We start from the raw sequence: 16,380 nt of genomic DNA on the forward strand, positions 1-16,380 counted from the left end.
TACATTGCAACATCAAATGACTGAGCCTTCTGTAATTTAGTGTTTATTTGAGGTCCAGTACCAGATCGGCCGAATGACGAACTCTTTGGCAAGGTGGCTGCAATGACACAATTTCAAGTTTTTTTTTTTTTATTGCAAGGGATAATAACTTGATAGTATTAAATATATACAAATTAGGAGCCATGATTGTTTTTTGTGGCATCATTAAAATCATAGTATTCATTCTCTCTACACTCCCAATTTATGATTTTGTTACAGTAGATTATAGGTTTTGATTTAAAATCTGTTACACACTGTAAATTAAGTGATCCTGTCCTTTTAACCCCACGTTTTTTAAAGGGACACTATAGTCACCTGAACAACTTTAGCTTAATTAAGCAGTTTTGGTGTTTAGAACATGCCCCTGCAGCATCACTGCTCAATCCTCTGCCATTTAGGAGTTAAATCCCTTTATGAACCCTAGTCACACCTCCCTGCATGTGACTTGCACAACCTTCCATTAACACTTCCTGTAAAGAGAGCCCTATTTAGGCTTTCTTTATTGCAAGTTCTGTTTAATTAAGATTTTCATATCCCCTGCTATGTTAATAGCTTGCTAGACCCTGCAAGAGCCTCCTGTATGTGATTAAAGTTCAATTTAGAGATTGAGATACAATTATTTAACCCCTTAACGACGAGTGACGGACGAGGTCCGTTACTCAGGGGAAACCCTTAACGACGAGTGACAGACCTCGTCCGTCACGCGGTAAAATTAAACCCAGATCACCGCAATTGCGGCGAACGCGGGGTTAATGGTGCTCCGGTCTGCCTCTGTATTAGAGGCAGACCGGGAGCACCGGATCGAGCTGTCCCAGCACATGTGCCCGCTCTGACAGCATGTCAGAGTGAGCACATGTGCTGTGTATACTCACCTTCCGCCTCCCTGCACTTCCGGGTTCACTGTGAAGTGCAGGGAGACGGATCTTCACTGATCCTGCCCCCGGTGTAAAAAAAATAAATAAAGTTTACTTAAAATCCCACCCCCCTTTACCATTTTAATAAAAAATTAACCTCTTCCCTGCCAATTGATCACTGACTACAGTGATCAATTGGCAGGGATTGCATTTTAATATGATCTGATTTTTTTTTTTCGGGTTAAAAAATTCTTTAATCCTTTTTTTTTTTTTTTTTTTTTAACCCTCAGGGGTTACATTTATTTTATTAATTAATTTAAGTATTTTTAAATTATATATTTAGCTAGCTGGGAAGGGTGGAAGTTAGTGGGGAATTGGGGGATTTGGTGTTAGGCTAACTAGGGGTTAACGTTAAAAAAAGTTTTAAAATAAGCTTTAAAAAGTTACAAAAAAAAGCTTTAATAACGTTTAAGTAAAAAAATAAAAAATAAAAAATAAAAAACCTTTACCCAGTCCAAATAAAAATTAACCCCTTCCCTGCCAGTCGATCACTGCCTACAGTGATCAAAACACAGATCACAGTATTATACTGTGATTAATTTTTTTTTTAACCCCTGACGATTAACTTTTATTTATTTTTTAATCCTCAGGGGTTCAATTTATTTAATTAACTAATTTAAATATTGTATAATTAAATATTTTTTTCTAGCTGGGGTGGGTGGGAGTTATGGGAAAATTGGGAATTTACAGTTAGTGCTGCTTACTGCTAGTTAGGGGTTAACGAAAAAAGCTTAGAAAAATGATAAACCTGTAAAAAAATGTTTTAAGAAAGTTTAGGAAAGTTTAAAAAAAATTAATAAGCAAAACAAAAGTTTAAAAAATAGTTTTAAAAAGTAAAAGTTAAAAAAAGTTAAAAAAATACATTTAAAAAAGCTCATTACCAGTACACCTAGAACAAACTAGAGAAAAAATGATCCCACACTAAGGTTCAAAATATGCCTTTTGAATTACCCCAGGGTGTATTCTTTAATAAATAGTATGTGTTTGTGGGGAAGTTTCAATAACCAACCATCTAAACTACTCCAAATTGGAACATGGACACAGCATAAAACTTCAAAGTTAGAAAAAAACTGAATGGCTGCGTCTCAAATGTGCCCCTTCAACATCCACATATACCTGGCAAAGGTACATACGGGGGTATTGCTGTACTCAGACCACATAGCTGAGCAACATATGAAGTATTATACAGTCCACTACCACTACACCTGGTACAAGCTAGCGGAAAAATTATCCCACGCGAAGGTTCAAAATATGCCTTTTGAAATACCCTGGAATGTCTTCTTTAAGAAATGGTATGGCTTTATGTGGTATTTGGATCATAAAGCCTGGTAAAATACACTAAAATGGGACATGGGCACAGCGTAAAAATTTTAAGTTTGAAAAAAAACTGGAATGGCTGTGTCCCAAATGTGCCCCTCCGATGTCCACATATACCTGGCAAAGGTACATACGGGGGTATTTTTGTACTCAGCTAACATAGCCGAGCAACATATGAAGTATTATACAGTGGGAGTACACATAAGGTTTGCAAAATATACTGTGCAAACTCACTTTGTGTGTCAAAAAGGCAGAAAAACACTTATTATCACTACACTTGGTACAAGCTAGCGGAAAAATTATCCCACGCTAAGGTTCAAAATTTGCCTTTTGAAATACCCTGGGGTGTCTAATTTAAGAAATGGTAGGCCTTTGTGGGGTAGTTTGAATTTAAAACCTGCGAAGATGCTTGGAAATTGCACATAGGCCCAGCGTCAAAATTCAAAGTTCGGTAAAAACTGATATGGCTTGGTCTCCTATATGGCACTGTAGCTTCACAAAATAGTGCCAAAGACATTCATTTGGGATGTATTTTTACTCAGAAGACTTAGCTGAGCATAATTTGGGGGTTTTGAACTTAGTGGCACATATGAAATATACAAAATGCCCAGCAAAAATGCAATCCGTATGTAAAAAATGCACAAAATTATTTTTTACCACATACTTTGGCTTATATTGGTAAAAAAAAATGGGGCATGTTAAGGCACAATATGCACCTTATGATATACCCTGGAGTGTCTACTTTTACAAATGGTAGGCCTTTGTGGGGTTTTTTTGAACAGTCAAACTACTATAATACCCCAAATGGAAGCATGGGCTCATTAAATCAGTTTCTCAAAATTCGACTGTGAATAATGAAAAGGACAGGTCTCCTATATGGCACTGTAGCTTCACAAAATAGTGCCAAAGACATACAATGGGGGTGTCATTTTACTCAGCAGATGTAACTGAACACATAATAAAACTTTGTACAGGAATAGCACACACCAACTTTACAAAATACACATGAGAAGTTCTTTGTTAGAAGTTTGTGTGCCAAAACCCCCAGAAAACACAATTTTACTCCAATATTTAGCAGAGATTGGTGGTGAAATGGCTACGTAGAAAGTGTCAAAACAACCTTAGGTAAATAGCCTGTGGTGTCTACTTTATATAAATATATACTTTTGTGTGGCAATTTTGTTTTCTTTTATGGCTATTAAGCTTACAAGACAAACATACCAAATTCTAAAATCGCTCCACATTAAAAGTTTATTTTACTCCTTGTGCTTTGTGACCTGTAACTACCAAAAAAAACTTAAAATCCCAGACACATTATATATTCTGTAAATCAGAACAACTAAATGAATTTATTTTTAATTACTTCCCTTAACCTGCACACATTATTATTGCAAAAACTGTAAAAAAAAAAACACACAACACAACATTTTTCATTTTTCTGTATTTTTTTATAATAAATAAGCATGTGTGTGTATATATATATATATATATATATATATATATATATATATATATATATATATATGTGTGTGTGTGTGTGTAACATCAAATTAAAGCCCTTTCTGTCCTTTAAAAAAACGGTATATAATATGCGTCGGTGCAATAAATTGGTCAAATGCAAATTGCAGTTGAACGCAAACAGCAAAAAATGCAAAAAAATGCCGTTGTCATTAACTGAAAGACAAGCTTCTGAAGCTCTGTCCTTAAGGGGTTAAGGTAAAATACATCTGTTTGAAAGTGAAACCAGTTTTTTTTTTTCATGCAGGCTCTGTCAATCATAGCCAGGGGAGGTGTGGCTAGGGCTACATAAACAGAAACAAAGTGATTTAACTCCTAAATGACAGTGAATTGAGCAGTGAAATTGCAAGGGAATGATCTATACACTAAAACTGCTTTATTTAGCTAAAGTAATTTAGGTGACTATAGTGTTCCTTTAAATACTGCTTTGATTGGTTTTGGTTTTTGATAGGGGGGCTTGGAAAAGGTTTATAGTTTTTACTGTAAGGCCTTTATTTCGAGAATTAACAATTTGAGAATTAACGGGGGGAACTTTTTTACAGGGAGTAAGGAAGGCCCGATAAAGGTGTTTTCACACCTATATTTTTAGGAATGCACGTTTGTATTCCTGACCGTATAGTGTTCCTTTAAATTCAAAAACATTGTCTTTTAAAGCAAGCACAATCAAACATTTCTGCTACGGTCAAGGGGATCTTTGGACATTATTTGGTACATCCCAAATAACGTCATATTGCAGATGAAAATTGTATATCCCTGCCCGATTAGTAGATTACAAGCTGAAAAGGCAAATTAAAATTGTATCAATAAAATAAACAGACAATAGGCTTGACGTGACTGTGCTTGAAGAAAACTTTTTTTCACAGAATGAATTGATCAAATAACCCTCACAGAAAGTCTACAGAGCAACGATGAGGAATGCAGTGACATGAGGCGCAACATCGATTTCTGGTTTAAAATAGGAGAAAAAAAAAATACTAAAAACATCATATGCTGGAGGTTGTTAGTACAGAAAGAGAAAAATAAATTTGGGGGGGTAATTGCCTTTTAAACTCCAAGCATCAAAACAACTTTGGATTAATGAAGCTATTTTGGTGTAGTGATCATGCCCATGTAGTCTTACTGTCCAAATCACTGCCATTTAGGAGTTCAATCCATTTTGTTTCTGTTTATGCAGCCCCGGTCACACCTCCCCTGGCAGGAACTCGCACAGCCTCGCAACATATTTCATGAACAGGAGTTCGAACATTTTTAAACTTCCCTTGTTGCACACTGCGTTTTCATTTAGGAGTTATTATAATAATATTTAAATAGTGACAAATTCCGCAGCGCTTTACAGTGGGTGGACGAACAAACACGTAGTTGTAACCAGACAAGTTGGACAAATAGGGACAGGGGGGTTGAGGGACCTGCTCAATGAGCTTACATGCTAGAGCAGTGATGGCGAACCTATGGCACGCGTGCCACAGGTGGCACGCCGAGCCCTCTCTGTGGGCACGCGGCCACAGGTCCGCCATCACTGCAGAATAGGCGCCTGCCTGCCCGAAACGGCAGGCGCCTATTCTGCTTCCGGGTCGGGAGGCAGGGGGAGGGATCTGTGTAGCAGCTCCCCCTGTCCTCCCGCGCGATGCTGTGTGGAGCGTTGCCGAGCGTTACCATGGCAACGCTCCACACAGCATCGCGCGGGAGGACAGGGGGAGCTGCTACACAGATCTCTCCCCCTGCAGTACTTACCACCACCGGACCACCAGGGATGGCTGTGCCCCCCCCCCCCACACTTCATTGAAGGTAAGAAGGAGGGGGTGGGATACTAACACACCACCCCTACCCCCCCCAGAAGTACCCTTACTCCCCCAGCACCACCCCTACCCACCACAGCACCCTACCCACCACAGCACCACCACTACCCCCCCAGAAGTACCTTTACCCCCCTGCAGCACCCCACCCCCCAGCACCACCCCTACCCACCACAGCACCACCCCTACCCCCCACAGCAGCACCCTACCCCCCAGCACCACCCCTACCCACCACAGCACCCTACCCACCACAGCACCACCCCTACAGCACCACCCTACCCCCCCAGCAGCACCCTACCCCCCCAGCACCACCCCTACCCCCCACAGCACCACCCCTACCCCCCACAGCACCACCCCTACCCCCCACAGCACCACCCCTACCCACAACAGCACCCTACCCACCCCCCAGCAGCACCCTTACCCCCCACAGCACCCTACCCACCACAGCACCACCCTTACCCCCCCAGCAGCACCCTACCCCCCAAGCACCACCCCTACCCCCCCCAGCACCCCCCACCCCCCAGCAGCACCCTACCCCCCAGCAGCACCCTACCCCCCAGCACCAGCCCACCCCCCCAGCACCAGCCCACCCCCCCAGCACCATCCCACCCCCCCAGCACCACCCTACCCCCCAGCACCACCCCCCCAGAAGTACCCCTACCCCCCAGAAGTACCCCTACCCCCCAGAAGTACCCCTACTCCTCCACAACATTACCCCTACTCCCCCACACACAGTACCCCTACTCCCCCACACACAGTACCCCTACCCCCCCACACACAGTACCCCTACCCCCCCACACAGTACCCCTTACCCCCCACAGCAGAGCACCCCTCTCACACACACACAGCACACCCCCCCCCACACACACAGCACACCCCCCCCCCACACACACAGCACCCCCCCCCCCCACACACACAGCACCCCCCCCCCAAACACACCCAGCACTCCCCCCACACACACCCAGCACTCCCCCCACACACACCCAGCACTCCCCCCACACACACCCAGCACTCCCCCCACACACACCCAGCACTCCCCCCACACACACCCAGCACTCCCCCCACACACACCCAGCACTCCCCCCACACACACCCAGCACTCCCCCCACACACACCCAGCACTCCCCCCCACACCCAGCACTCCCCCCCACACACAGCACCCCCCCCCCCACACACACACACAGCACCCCCCCCCCACACACAGCACCCCCCCCCCACACACAGCACCCCCCCCCCCACACACAGCACCCCCCCCCACACACACAGCACCCCCCCCCCACACACAGCACCCCCCCCCACACACACAGCACCCCCCCCACACACACAGCACCCCCCCACACACACAGCACCCCCCCCACACACACAGCACCCCCCCCCCACACACACAGCACCCCCCCCCCACACACACAGCACCCCCCCCCACACACACAGCACCCCCCCCCCACACACAGCACCCCCCCCCCACACACAGCACCCCCCCCCACACACAGCACCCCCCCCCACACACAGCACCCCCCCCCCACACAGCACCCCCCCCCACACAGCACCCCCCCCCCACACAGCACCCCCCCCCCACACACACAGCACCCCCCCACACACACAGCACCCCCCCACACACACAGCACCCCCCCACACACACAGCACCCCCCCCCCACACACACACAGCACCCCCCCCCACACACACAGCACCCCCCCCCCCCACACACACACAGCACCCCTCATTTACACATACAACACGCACCCTCCCCCACACACACGCACCCCCCACCCCCCCCCACACACACACACGCAATTGCCGTGTTGGCACTTTAAGGAAAAAAAAGTTGGCATGTATTGCGGTTTCGGCACTCGGGCTCAAAAAGGTTCGCCATCACTGTGCTAGAGGGAGTGGTGTAAAGTGACACAAAAGGTAAGGATAGTATTAGACTAATGACAGTTGCAAGAGAGGAGTTCTTATCTTCTGCACTGTTAATTGCCTGCTAGAGAATGCAGCATCTTCCTGAGTGCTCAATTAACAAAAGTCGATAACTTCTAAAGTAAACACACCGTGCAGTAAGATCAGTTTAAAAAATATTTTTTTTCCCCCCATGGAGTCCGAGAGACTCAGCCAGGGTTACTTAAACAGGGCGATTTAACTAATAAGATAAAGAGAATTGAGAGACTGCGGTGGTATGATCACTACAACCTAACAGTTTCATAATGCTAAAGATATTTTTGTGCTTAGTGTCCCTCTAAGCCATAGAGCAATGTTAATAATGAAGACCAAGCAGCATACCAGAGTGAACAAAAGCAGGAAGAGGCTGTATAACGGTAGGCGCTCCATTAGCCAAGGGTGGCACTGAGGCAGCAGGGACAGAGGACACTATAGGTGGAGACATTCCTACTACTGGAATAGGAGGCATTGGCACAGGGGCTACAGCTGCTAGGGGAGGCATGCCCGCAATTCCACTTATACCTGGAAAACAGAAAACAACGTACTGGGTATAGACATGGGGAAGATAGAATTACATGCATCCTTAACAGAAAGATGGGTGTTAAGTTGAATTAATTTTAAAACAACTTCTGTTCCAAGACTATAGTTTTTCAGCACACTAAGATATCTTTACATAACATAACGTATCTATCTAATGAAGCATGAGCTGGTTTGATACACGGTCTCCTAATAAATGCTTCACATATTCAACATATTTTTATAGGGCAACATGAAAGTGTGCTGTTCATATGTCCACTGATACTCACCAAACCCTGCAGCGGTGGGTATGGTGACTGGGGGCTGTAGCATGATGGAAGGGAGGACAGATGGCACGGGGTAACCTTGGAGCTTCAGTTTGATGAGTTTCATTGCTATAGAGAACTCCAGTTGGTCCATGCGGCCGTCGTTATTCATGTCAGCCAGTGCCCTGCAAAGAGATTACTGAAGTTGTAACACAATGGGCTGGAACATCCTGAAAATAATGCATCATTTAAAGGGGTGACTGGCCCTAGAGTGCCCAGTGATGGATCATCATTTGTACACTGAAAGGAGGTGTGCGCCACTGGGAATCATCTAATCTCACCGACAGGGTGGAGAATATGCTTATAGTCCCAGTTATTTTACTACTCCTTTATAAACATTGCACATTTTGTGTTAATATTTTTTTTTTTCTCTAAAGGTCTCGGGCATTCGCGGGACAACGCTAGGTACCACAACCACTTCATATTATAGGAGTGGTTGTGGGGCCAGGTGTCCCTTAGCGCCATCCCACTATAGTATTGAAATATTCTTTAAACGGTTTAACAGGAAAGAGGGTCACTGGGTTCCCGCAACTTGTCCCCTCTCTGCCACTGGCATAAACGGAGATCACTAATAGAGTTACACTCTGCATCAGCCATATTCCCAGAGAGGGGCGGAGCCACGGGCACCATAAAACAACCATAGGGTCTGCAAAGCCAAATAAGTCTTGGTAAAGGCAGAGTCTGGAACCAAAGCAGATTGATTCCGCCAAGCTGTGTCTGAAATTAATTAATTCACTCACTACACCCATGACAACAAAAAAGAGAGCAGAGTAAGAGTTCCAAAATTATAATCCACGTACGGCAATTTAGGATTTAACCCATTTAAAAATAAATAAATAGAAGTCACCAACACAGCATTACATTATATTATGATTTAATGAATTCTAGCATATTATAAATGTCAAGTAGAGAAAAGAAGATAATCCTAAACGGTGAAAGGTCTAGTAAATATATATATATATATTTTTTTTTTTTTTTTTACAGATAAATAAAGCAAGTTATGGCCAGTCGTGCAATTAAAAAAAAAATATTTATTGATCAGAAGTTCCATGTCTCTCTACAATTTTGTTATTTTGTGTGCATCAAAATTCTAGGTTCAAACGCAGCTTGCACAGTTCAAAAAGCACATACGAAATGCTGCAGATATATTTCAGCAAAAATATATAATTACAATCCATCAGACAGTCTCCAGGAATGTCAGCTGCCCATTACCCAGCAAGCTGTGCACACAGCCATTACAGTGTGGGCAAGCCACACAGTGTCGGTAAGGTAAATGGTATACAACCTGTAGAGTGGGTTGCAGCATATCAACATAAGTGGATTATTTTGATACATTTGGAAGGGATCCCAGCACTAAAGTGTGCAATACCAGTCAATGGAGTCAGGTAGGGGGAATACAGACTAAGGAAAGGATATGGACAGCAAGTCTGTGTTGATTACGGACGTTTAATATGCACAAAATTCGTATTAGCCACCCTGGGTAATGACACCCAAATGACGTTACCAACAGCAGAGGGGGTTAAACTCTGTACATGCAGACTCCAGGCACCGTAACCACTTCAAACCACTGAAGAGGTAATGGCACGTGAGGTAACCATTTAACAGTTATGTATAAACGAAAATATCAGGTTTCTGCACAGTTTTTATCAATTCACGTCGATTACATATCTCTGCTGGAAATATATGTGCTTGAAATAAAAATATACATATCTCAAACATAGAACGTATTCATCTAGTATTATAGAGCAAGACCGAACGAAAAGTCTGAGCCAGAAATATACCACCGGAATATTCACTAAAGGGTTAATGTGAACCACTACAAAAGGACATGAACATATATATTCTTCTAATATTTAATAGGACATCTGGACGTATTTAAACATGATTTCTAGCATGTGAAATGTTATAGAATCCAGAGCTGCAGGAACACTCACGTCAAAGTAAATAAAATTATCCAATATGACTTTTCCCCAGGAAATTTAATTTTTTACCAACAATAAAATTACACTACAGCAAGTAATTTATACATCATACACACACAAATGGAGGTGCTGCAAATAGTCACACACAGTATGTTTAAACCAGGCAATAAACAGATTTACAAAGTTTGAAAATGTAGTCATATTCCCTTAAAATCGCCAACATGCAACAACACACCAGTTCAGTTTTTTCACACTTACCATATCTGGGCAAGAACTGGTTGCGGCAAGCCAGACTGAAGGAAGAAATTCCGTGCTTGGTCTCCTGTACATGAAGAAGAAAAAGTAAATATCAATTTGAATACACAGTTCAAAAAGATGGCTGTAAATCACGCACTCTCATTATTGACTCTAAAAATCTAACTTTAAATAATATTTTTCCAAGGATCTCATCCTACATGTGCTTAACACAGAGCATATCGCAGCATGCATCTAAATACTTTCTGAACTGCTGCTTGTTAGAAGTTTAAAATTTCCTAAATGGTTTCAGAATTCATGCAAAAAGTAATTGATTGAGCAGGCATTACATGTAGGCCAAATACTTTGGCAGCATTGAGACCAGTGGCTGGTTGAAGGAAATTCACAGTCATGCAGGAATAACTAGTGCATCAGTGGCAGTTTTTGGTCAAACCTGTTGAAATTTCCGCGTCAGAGGTTAGACTTCCAGCAGGTCAATCTATCTATGGCTTTATTTAGCACAGAGTAAGCCTTGTACAATATGCCAGCCTTTCATCTTTTCAACACAAACCATCTTAACGTCATTGCGTATAGATAATTAGATTTTTTTATTTGCACTATAGATTACAGGTAGTACCAGGGTTTCATTTATTCAAAGCTTGAGCACTAAATGCTCATGTAATTTCCTAGTGTACATTGGAGTATAAAGCTTTAACCTTGACCCCATCTGGGAGAAAAGGAATCAGTCTCTTGTAGAATACAACACAACTGCAAAGTGTAACTTCCCCAAACAATCTGCCCTACTAACTAAAGGACTGTAAACATTGTTTTACGGAGGATCCACTGTGATCTGATATATCTGAAGTTTGCCAATATTGTACAAACCTTACAAGGAAATTAAATAATCCAAAAATAAAATAAAGGGGGTGGATGGTGTAAATCAAGTTACAGAGTCTTAATAAAGGCTCCACTACTGGATCCAAAATGTTACACTGGTTTAATAAATCTGATTTTAAGCTTTTTTTTTTTAAAAAAAAAAAGGAAAATTGCCTGGCAAGATATATTGAACTTTGTAGCACTGATTCTAATACAGCCAACATTTTAAGTGTGTTATTCCAAGAATATCTTCCAAAACTAACTTTTTTGAAGATTTTAACATGTGATTTCAAATCATTACCAGGACACCCGTAACCCATGAACCCAAACATAATGGGAGCCTGTACAGTATTTTATACATAAAAAATATCATCACAATCACAACAATACATGTATTCTTCATTAGGAGACAGCACAATATTACACAAGGGAATAAAAGGAACCAGCAATCGAAATAGCCCACTGTAATTGGCATGTTAATGAAATTAAGATCCACGTGTGCTGGATAGATTAGAGAAGGTATTTGCAGGGAGTGGTGTTCGGATATTGTGCTTCCATTTCCAGAGCTAATCTGATCGGAGTGTGATTAGCAGCAGTAAATCCCATTATCAGGAGGATGTAAAGAACAGACTGGTTTCATTTTGGAACAACCATCAGTATTACAGCACGGCTAGTAACTGGCTACACCTAACTGACCGTTATCATAAAGGATTTATTTTAAATAAATAAACCTGGAAGAACTTGTTGGTATCAACCCATATAAAAGAAATCTTTAGTGTTCAAACGGCTTTTATTTGTGTCACCGGAAATGTATAACAATGCGATAGGATAGTAAAATAGGAGACAGGCAGGTCTCGCAACAGCGGGAGCAGCCATATAAATATAAAGAAATGAACACCAAAACAATATTAACAATTAGAAGGTAGTACAGTAGCAACATTGTTAACTTCGTTACGGTACATGTAGTAAATATGCAAACATCTGTATCTTATAGTCGGGTGCGAAGGGGTAGGTTTATCATTACAGAAATCTTTAGTGTACAAAGGAATATATTCCTGGAAAAAAATTGTAAAATTCCCACTAAACACCACTGGAAATTGATTTCTTGGACCAATTTATTTGTTAACAACCGGACTACTACCTACAGGATAAAAGGTGTCTAAGTAACAGGTTAGCCAAGCACATTTACCTGTTCATCAGCATCCAATAGGGGACCAATATGAACCTAGTGTGTGTAAGTAATAAGTGCGTCATTATAGCAGGATTATAGATGCCCAAAGAGAGCCTTGGTATTTGACAAAACACTTCTAAACCAGAATATGGCAACCACAGAAAATCCCCTTTAAGTATTTGTTTTGAATAAAAAGGAAACAATGGGATAATGACATGCAGTTATTAGAGCTCCATAAAACCTACATTGGTATAACTCAATAGCATTTAAGGGGTTCTGTACTAAATGTAGATGAAGTGGAAAGGATGCACTAATACGTCTATTTCTCCCGTTCACATGTGCAGAGTAGCGACGATTTCCCCCATTGTTCTAAACAGCTAAATTACTATTATCGATTGATCTCCTAGTCACATCTTTAAGCTTGTAGACATCCCAAATTACACCACCCACACAAAATATAATGCCCAGTAGGGCCATTTAATAATGCTTCTTACCAGTAATATACCCAGCTGTTGGCTGGAGACCATGGAATTGCTGGTCATGCTTAGCTCGTTCTTCCAAGCTTATGGCCCAGATGTCCAGATTCCCTGCTGGGAGAGGGAAAGCAGAGAGAGAATATCAATACCAGAATGCAAGACTAGTTAAAACATTACATATTAAAGGGTTAATGACTGGAATTCAGCAGAAATTGGGATGTTCTCACAATCTTGAGTTCTGGTCTACTTTCATGTGATATCATGTGCAAATCAGGGTGTAAATAAAAGAGGTTAAACTAGATCTGGACAAAAGCTTTAGAACCTAGAACTTCTTTAGATACTTTTTATAACCTATATCAAAATTATTTAATATGATACAATCTTGGCATTAAATGTTGAGCCTAAAAAAAAAAAAAAAAATCTATAATATATATATATATATTGTCTGTGCTTGAGGGTACAAATGGAAATTGAAGAGATAGTGTGACGTTAGTCACCATCACTGGGAACATAAGATGGACACTTCAATTAGATCCCTGGATGACTCCTATGTTTAAATCACCCTGTGCCCATTGTAGGTGCAGTGTGTGTGCAATGTATGTTTATTATGTATTTATTGTTAATTATTTGTCTGCTCTCCTGTCCTGCTGATGCTTGCTACCAACTAGAAGAATTTGGCTATGGAGCCTGTATAGCGCCCTCTGTTGGTTGCAGCAACAGCTTGTGTGCACTACCTGAATAGCAAGGCTTGCCAATGTGCATATTTGGGTAGATTTGCATATTGCCAATTATGCAGGCAGAAGATATATTTTGGGGTACTGTGTGTAGGGGGTGGTTATAAAAAAAAAAAAAGAAAAAGGTATGCTAAATCTGTACCCCCCCCCCCCTCCCTCCTTCTTACGTTTGATGAAGGAGGGGGGGGGGGGGACACAGCCATCCCTGGTGGTTCGGTGGAAGTAAGGATTGTAGGGAGCAGCTCCCCTGTCCTCCCGCGGGATGCTGTGTGGAGCGTTGCCATGATAACGCACGGCAACGCTCCACACAGATTGCTCGCGGGAGGACAGGGGAGCTGCTTCACAGATCCCTCCCCCTGCTTCCCGACACGGAAGCAGAGTAGGCGCCTGCCGTTTTGGACAGGCAGGCGCCTACTCCGCATTGATGGCGAACCTATGGGCGCATGCCCACAGAGAGGGCACGGTGTGCCACCTGTGGCACGCGTGCCATAGGTTCGCCATCACTGCTATAAGAGATTTATAATAAGATTTCACTATAAATGGGACAATTACAAGAAACTTACAGGAAACTTACGATTCACTGTAAGCAGAGCTCCAGAGGAATAAGATGAGGAGACAATACCTGCATGGAAGGAAAGCTGCAGAGGTACAGGCAGAGGGGACGATACCTGCCTGGAAGAAGGACTACAGCGGAATAGGCAGAGGGGACGATACCTGCCTGGAAGAAGGACTACAGCGGAATAGGCAGAGGGGACGATACCTGCCTGGAAGAAGGACTACAGCGGAATAGGCAGAGGAGACGATACCTACCTGGAAGGAGAGCTGCAGCCTGCTTGGGAGGAAGAGCTCCGAAAAGACCCTAGTCAAGCTTCGGAGACTGGGGCTGAAGCGATCCAGGGTTCCTGCAAGCAGCTAGGAAGTGGACTGGGTGGAGGCACTCTGTTAGAGTACAGGAGCTCCATCCTAGATAGTAACAGATTTACACACACTCAAATGAATGAATTTTTAGATCCATGTCACCTTTACCCTTTGGGTACTAGGAGTGTGCCTAACAAATTACATGGCAATAAGTTGGGCTAAAGCACTCTAAGAGTAAACATGTTGGTAAGTCCAATGTGGTTTTCCTGGAAGATTTAAAAAATCTAAACCAGATTTAATACACTTTTAAACTTACAATGAATTTATGAGGTTATTTTTGGGGGGGTGAGGTGGGTTGAGTTTTTTTTTTTTTTTTAAATGCTCTAAAGAACTTAATTCCACTCTCATAGAAAGCTATGAGAGAGAGACAGTTCATTTCTAATTAGTTCAAAGCTTACATATGGCTGCAGCTTAAATTATCTGCAGGTAGATAGTGCTCAAATTATTAGAACCAAGGTATATACACAAACAGAATAGAAAAGGTCCTGTACAAAGGTATCCAGAGACCTAAGTTAGTGGTGTATGCAAGAACCTATTTTGCAACCCACTAAAGCCAGGAAATTAACGTTGGCTTCAAGATAAATAAGCTAGGTTTTAGGCAATCTAATAGATCAAAATACATAAATAATAAACAACTGAGGTATATACAAATATGTTCCAATAAACAACAAAAGTATATACAGGTATTGATGGTCCTGTTGATAAATTATCAGAGACCTTTACTTAGTGATATGTACAAAGCAAAGTTCTGCAATCCACAAAGGCTGTATAAAGGTTGTATTTACAGAATACAGATATAGGAGGTCCTATTGATAAATTATCAGAGATCTTGCAAAATTCTGCAATTCACAGAGGCTGTATAGAATGGCTTAAGCAATATAAACTGGTAAATCAATATCGCTATGCACGTGGATGAACTAAATAGTATCAAAAAGGCTTGGGCGAAACACGCGCGTCAGGGGTCCTCTGAGACCTGACACTCTATATCAATATCAATTTTATTTTAATGTGATTAAGACTTTATATATTTTTTCGTGGTTCAGATCCCGAGTTAAGTCTACTGCCGCTGTTAATTGTGTTTTTCATTGGGGCAACTGGGATATAAGTACCTACTATTATGTATCCAACCATTTCACCAGATAGCATTAGCTGAGCTATAATAGTTCTCCTGTATCTGTATATACAAACTTTATACAGCCTCTGTGAATTGCAGAATTTTGCAAGATCTCTGATAATTTATCAATAGGACCTCCTGAATCGGTATATACAACCTTTATACAGCTTTTGTGGATTGCAGAACTTTGCTTTGTACATATCACTAAGTAAAGGTCTCTGATAATTTATCAACAGGACCATCAATACCTGTATATACTTTTGTTGTTTATCAGAACATATTTGTATCCACCTCAGTTGTTTATTATTTATGTATTTTGATCTATTAGATTGCTTAAATCCTAGCTTATTTATCTTGAAGCCAACGTTAATTTCCTGGCTTTAGTGGGTTGCAAAATAGGTCTCTGGATACCTTTGTACAGGACCTTTTCTATTCTGTTTGTGTATATACCTTAGTTCTAATTATTTGAGCACTATCCACATCACAGATATGATTTATTGATTTTAAGGATTACCAATAAAGGTTAATTTTTAAAATGAATTTAGGGCACTCATTTTTCGTTTTTTCACTACGTTCCTA

The 16,380-nt window shown here is 41.9% G+C and overlaps 1 protein-coding gene across 8 annotated transcripts in view; it reads right to left on the reverse strand.

Moving 5' to 3' along the window:
* ITSN1 (intersectin 1) overlaps window positions 1–16,380 on the reverse strand; it is a 140,573-nt gene that overhangs the window by 83,731 nt on the left and 40,462 nt on the right. For 4 of the 8 annotated variants that reach the window (XR_010090429.1, XM_063447545.1, XM_063447555.1 and 1 more), the window contains exons 3-7: window positions 13,054–13,149; window positions 10,537–10,600; window positions 8,321–8,481; window positions 7,857–8,036; window positions 4–97 (exon numbers count right to left, since the gene is read on the reverse strand). Coding sequence is in view for 7 of the 8 variants with exons in the window: in XM_063447545.1 (XP_063303615.1) it covers window positions 4–97; window positions 7,857–8,036; window positions 8,321–8,481; window positions 10,537–10,600; window positions 13,054–13,149 (595 nt within the window). In the remaining variant the exon portion in view is untranslated. The remainder of the gene's footprint in view (window positions 1–3; window positions 98–7,856; window positions 8,037–8,320; window positions 8,482–10,536; window positions 10,601–13,053; window positions 13,150–16,380) is intronic. The other 4 variants (XM_063447565.1, XM_063447536.1, XM_063447584.1 and 1 more) reach the window with 3 other exon arrangements.

This window comes from Pelobates fuscus, chromosome 1 (assembly GCF_036172605.1).
Source record: "Pelobates fuscus isolate aPelFus1 chromosome 1, aPelFus1.pri, whole genome shotgun sequence".
In the NCBI taxonomy this organism is placed as follows: domain Eukaryota; kingdom Metazoa; phylum Chordata; class Amphibia; order Anura; family Pelobatidae; genus Pelobates; species Pelobates fuscus.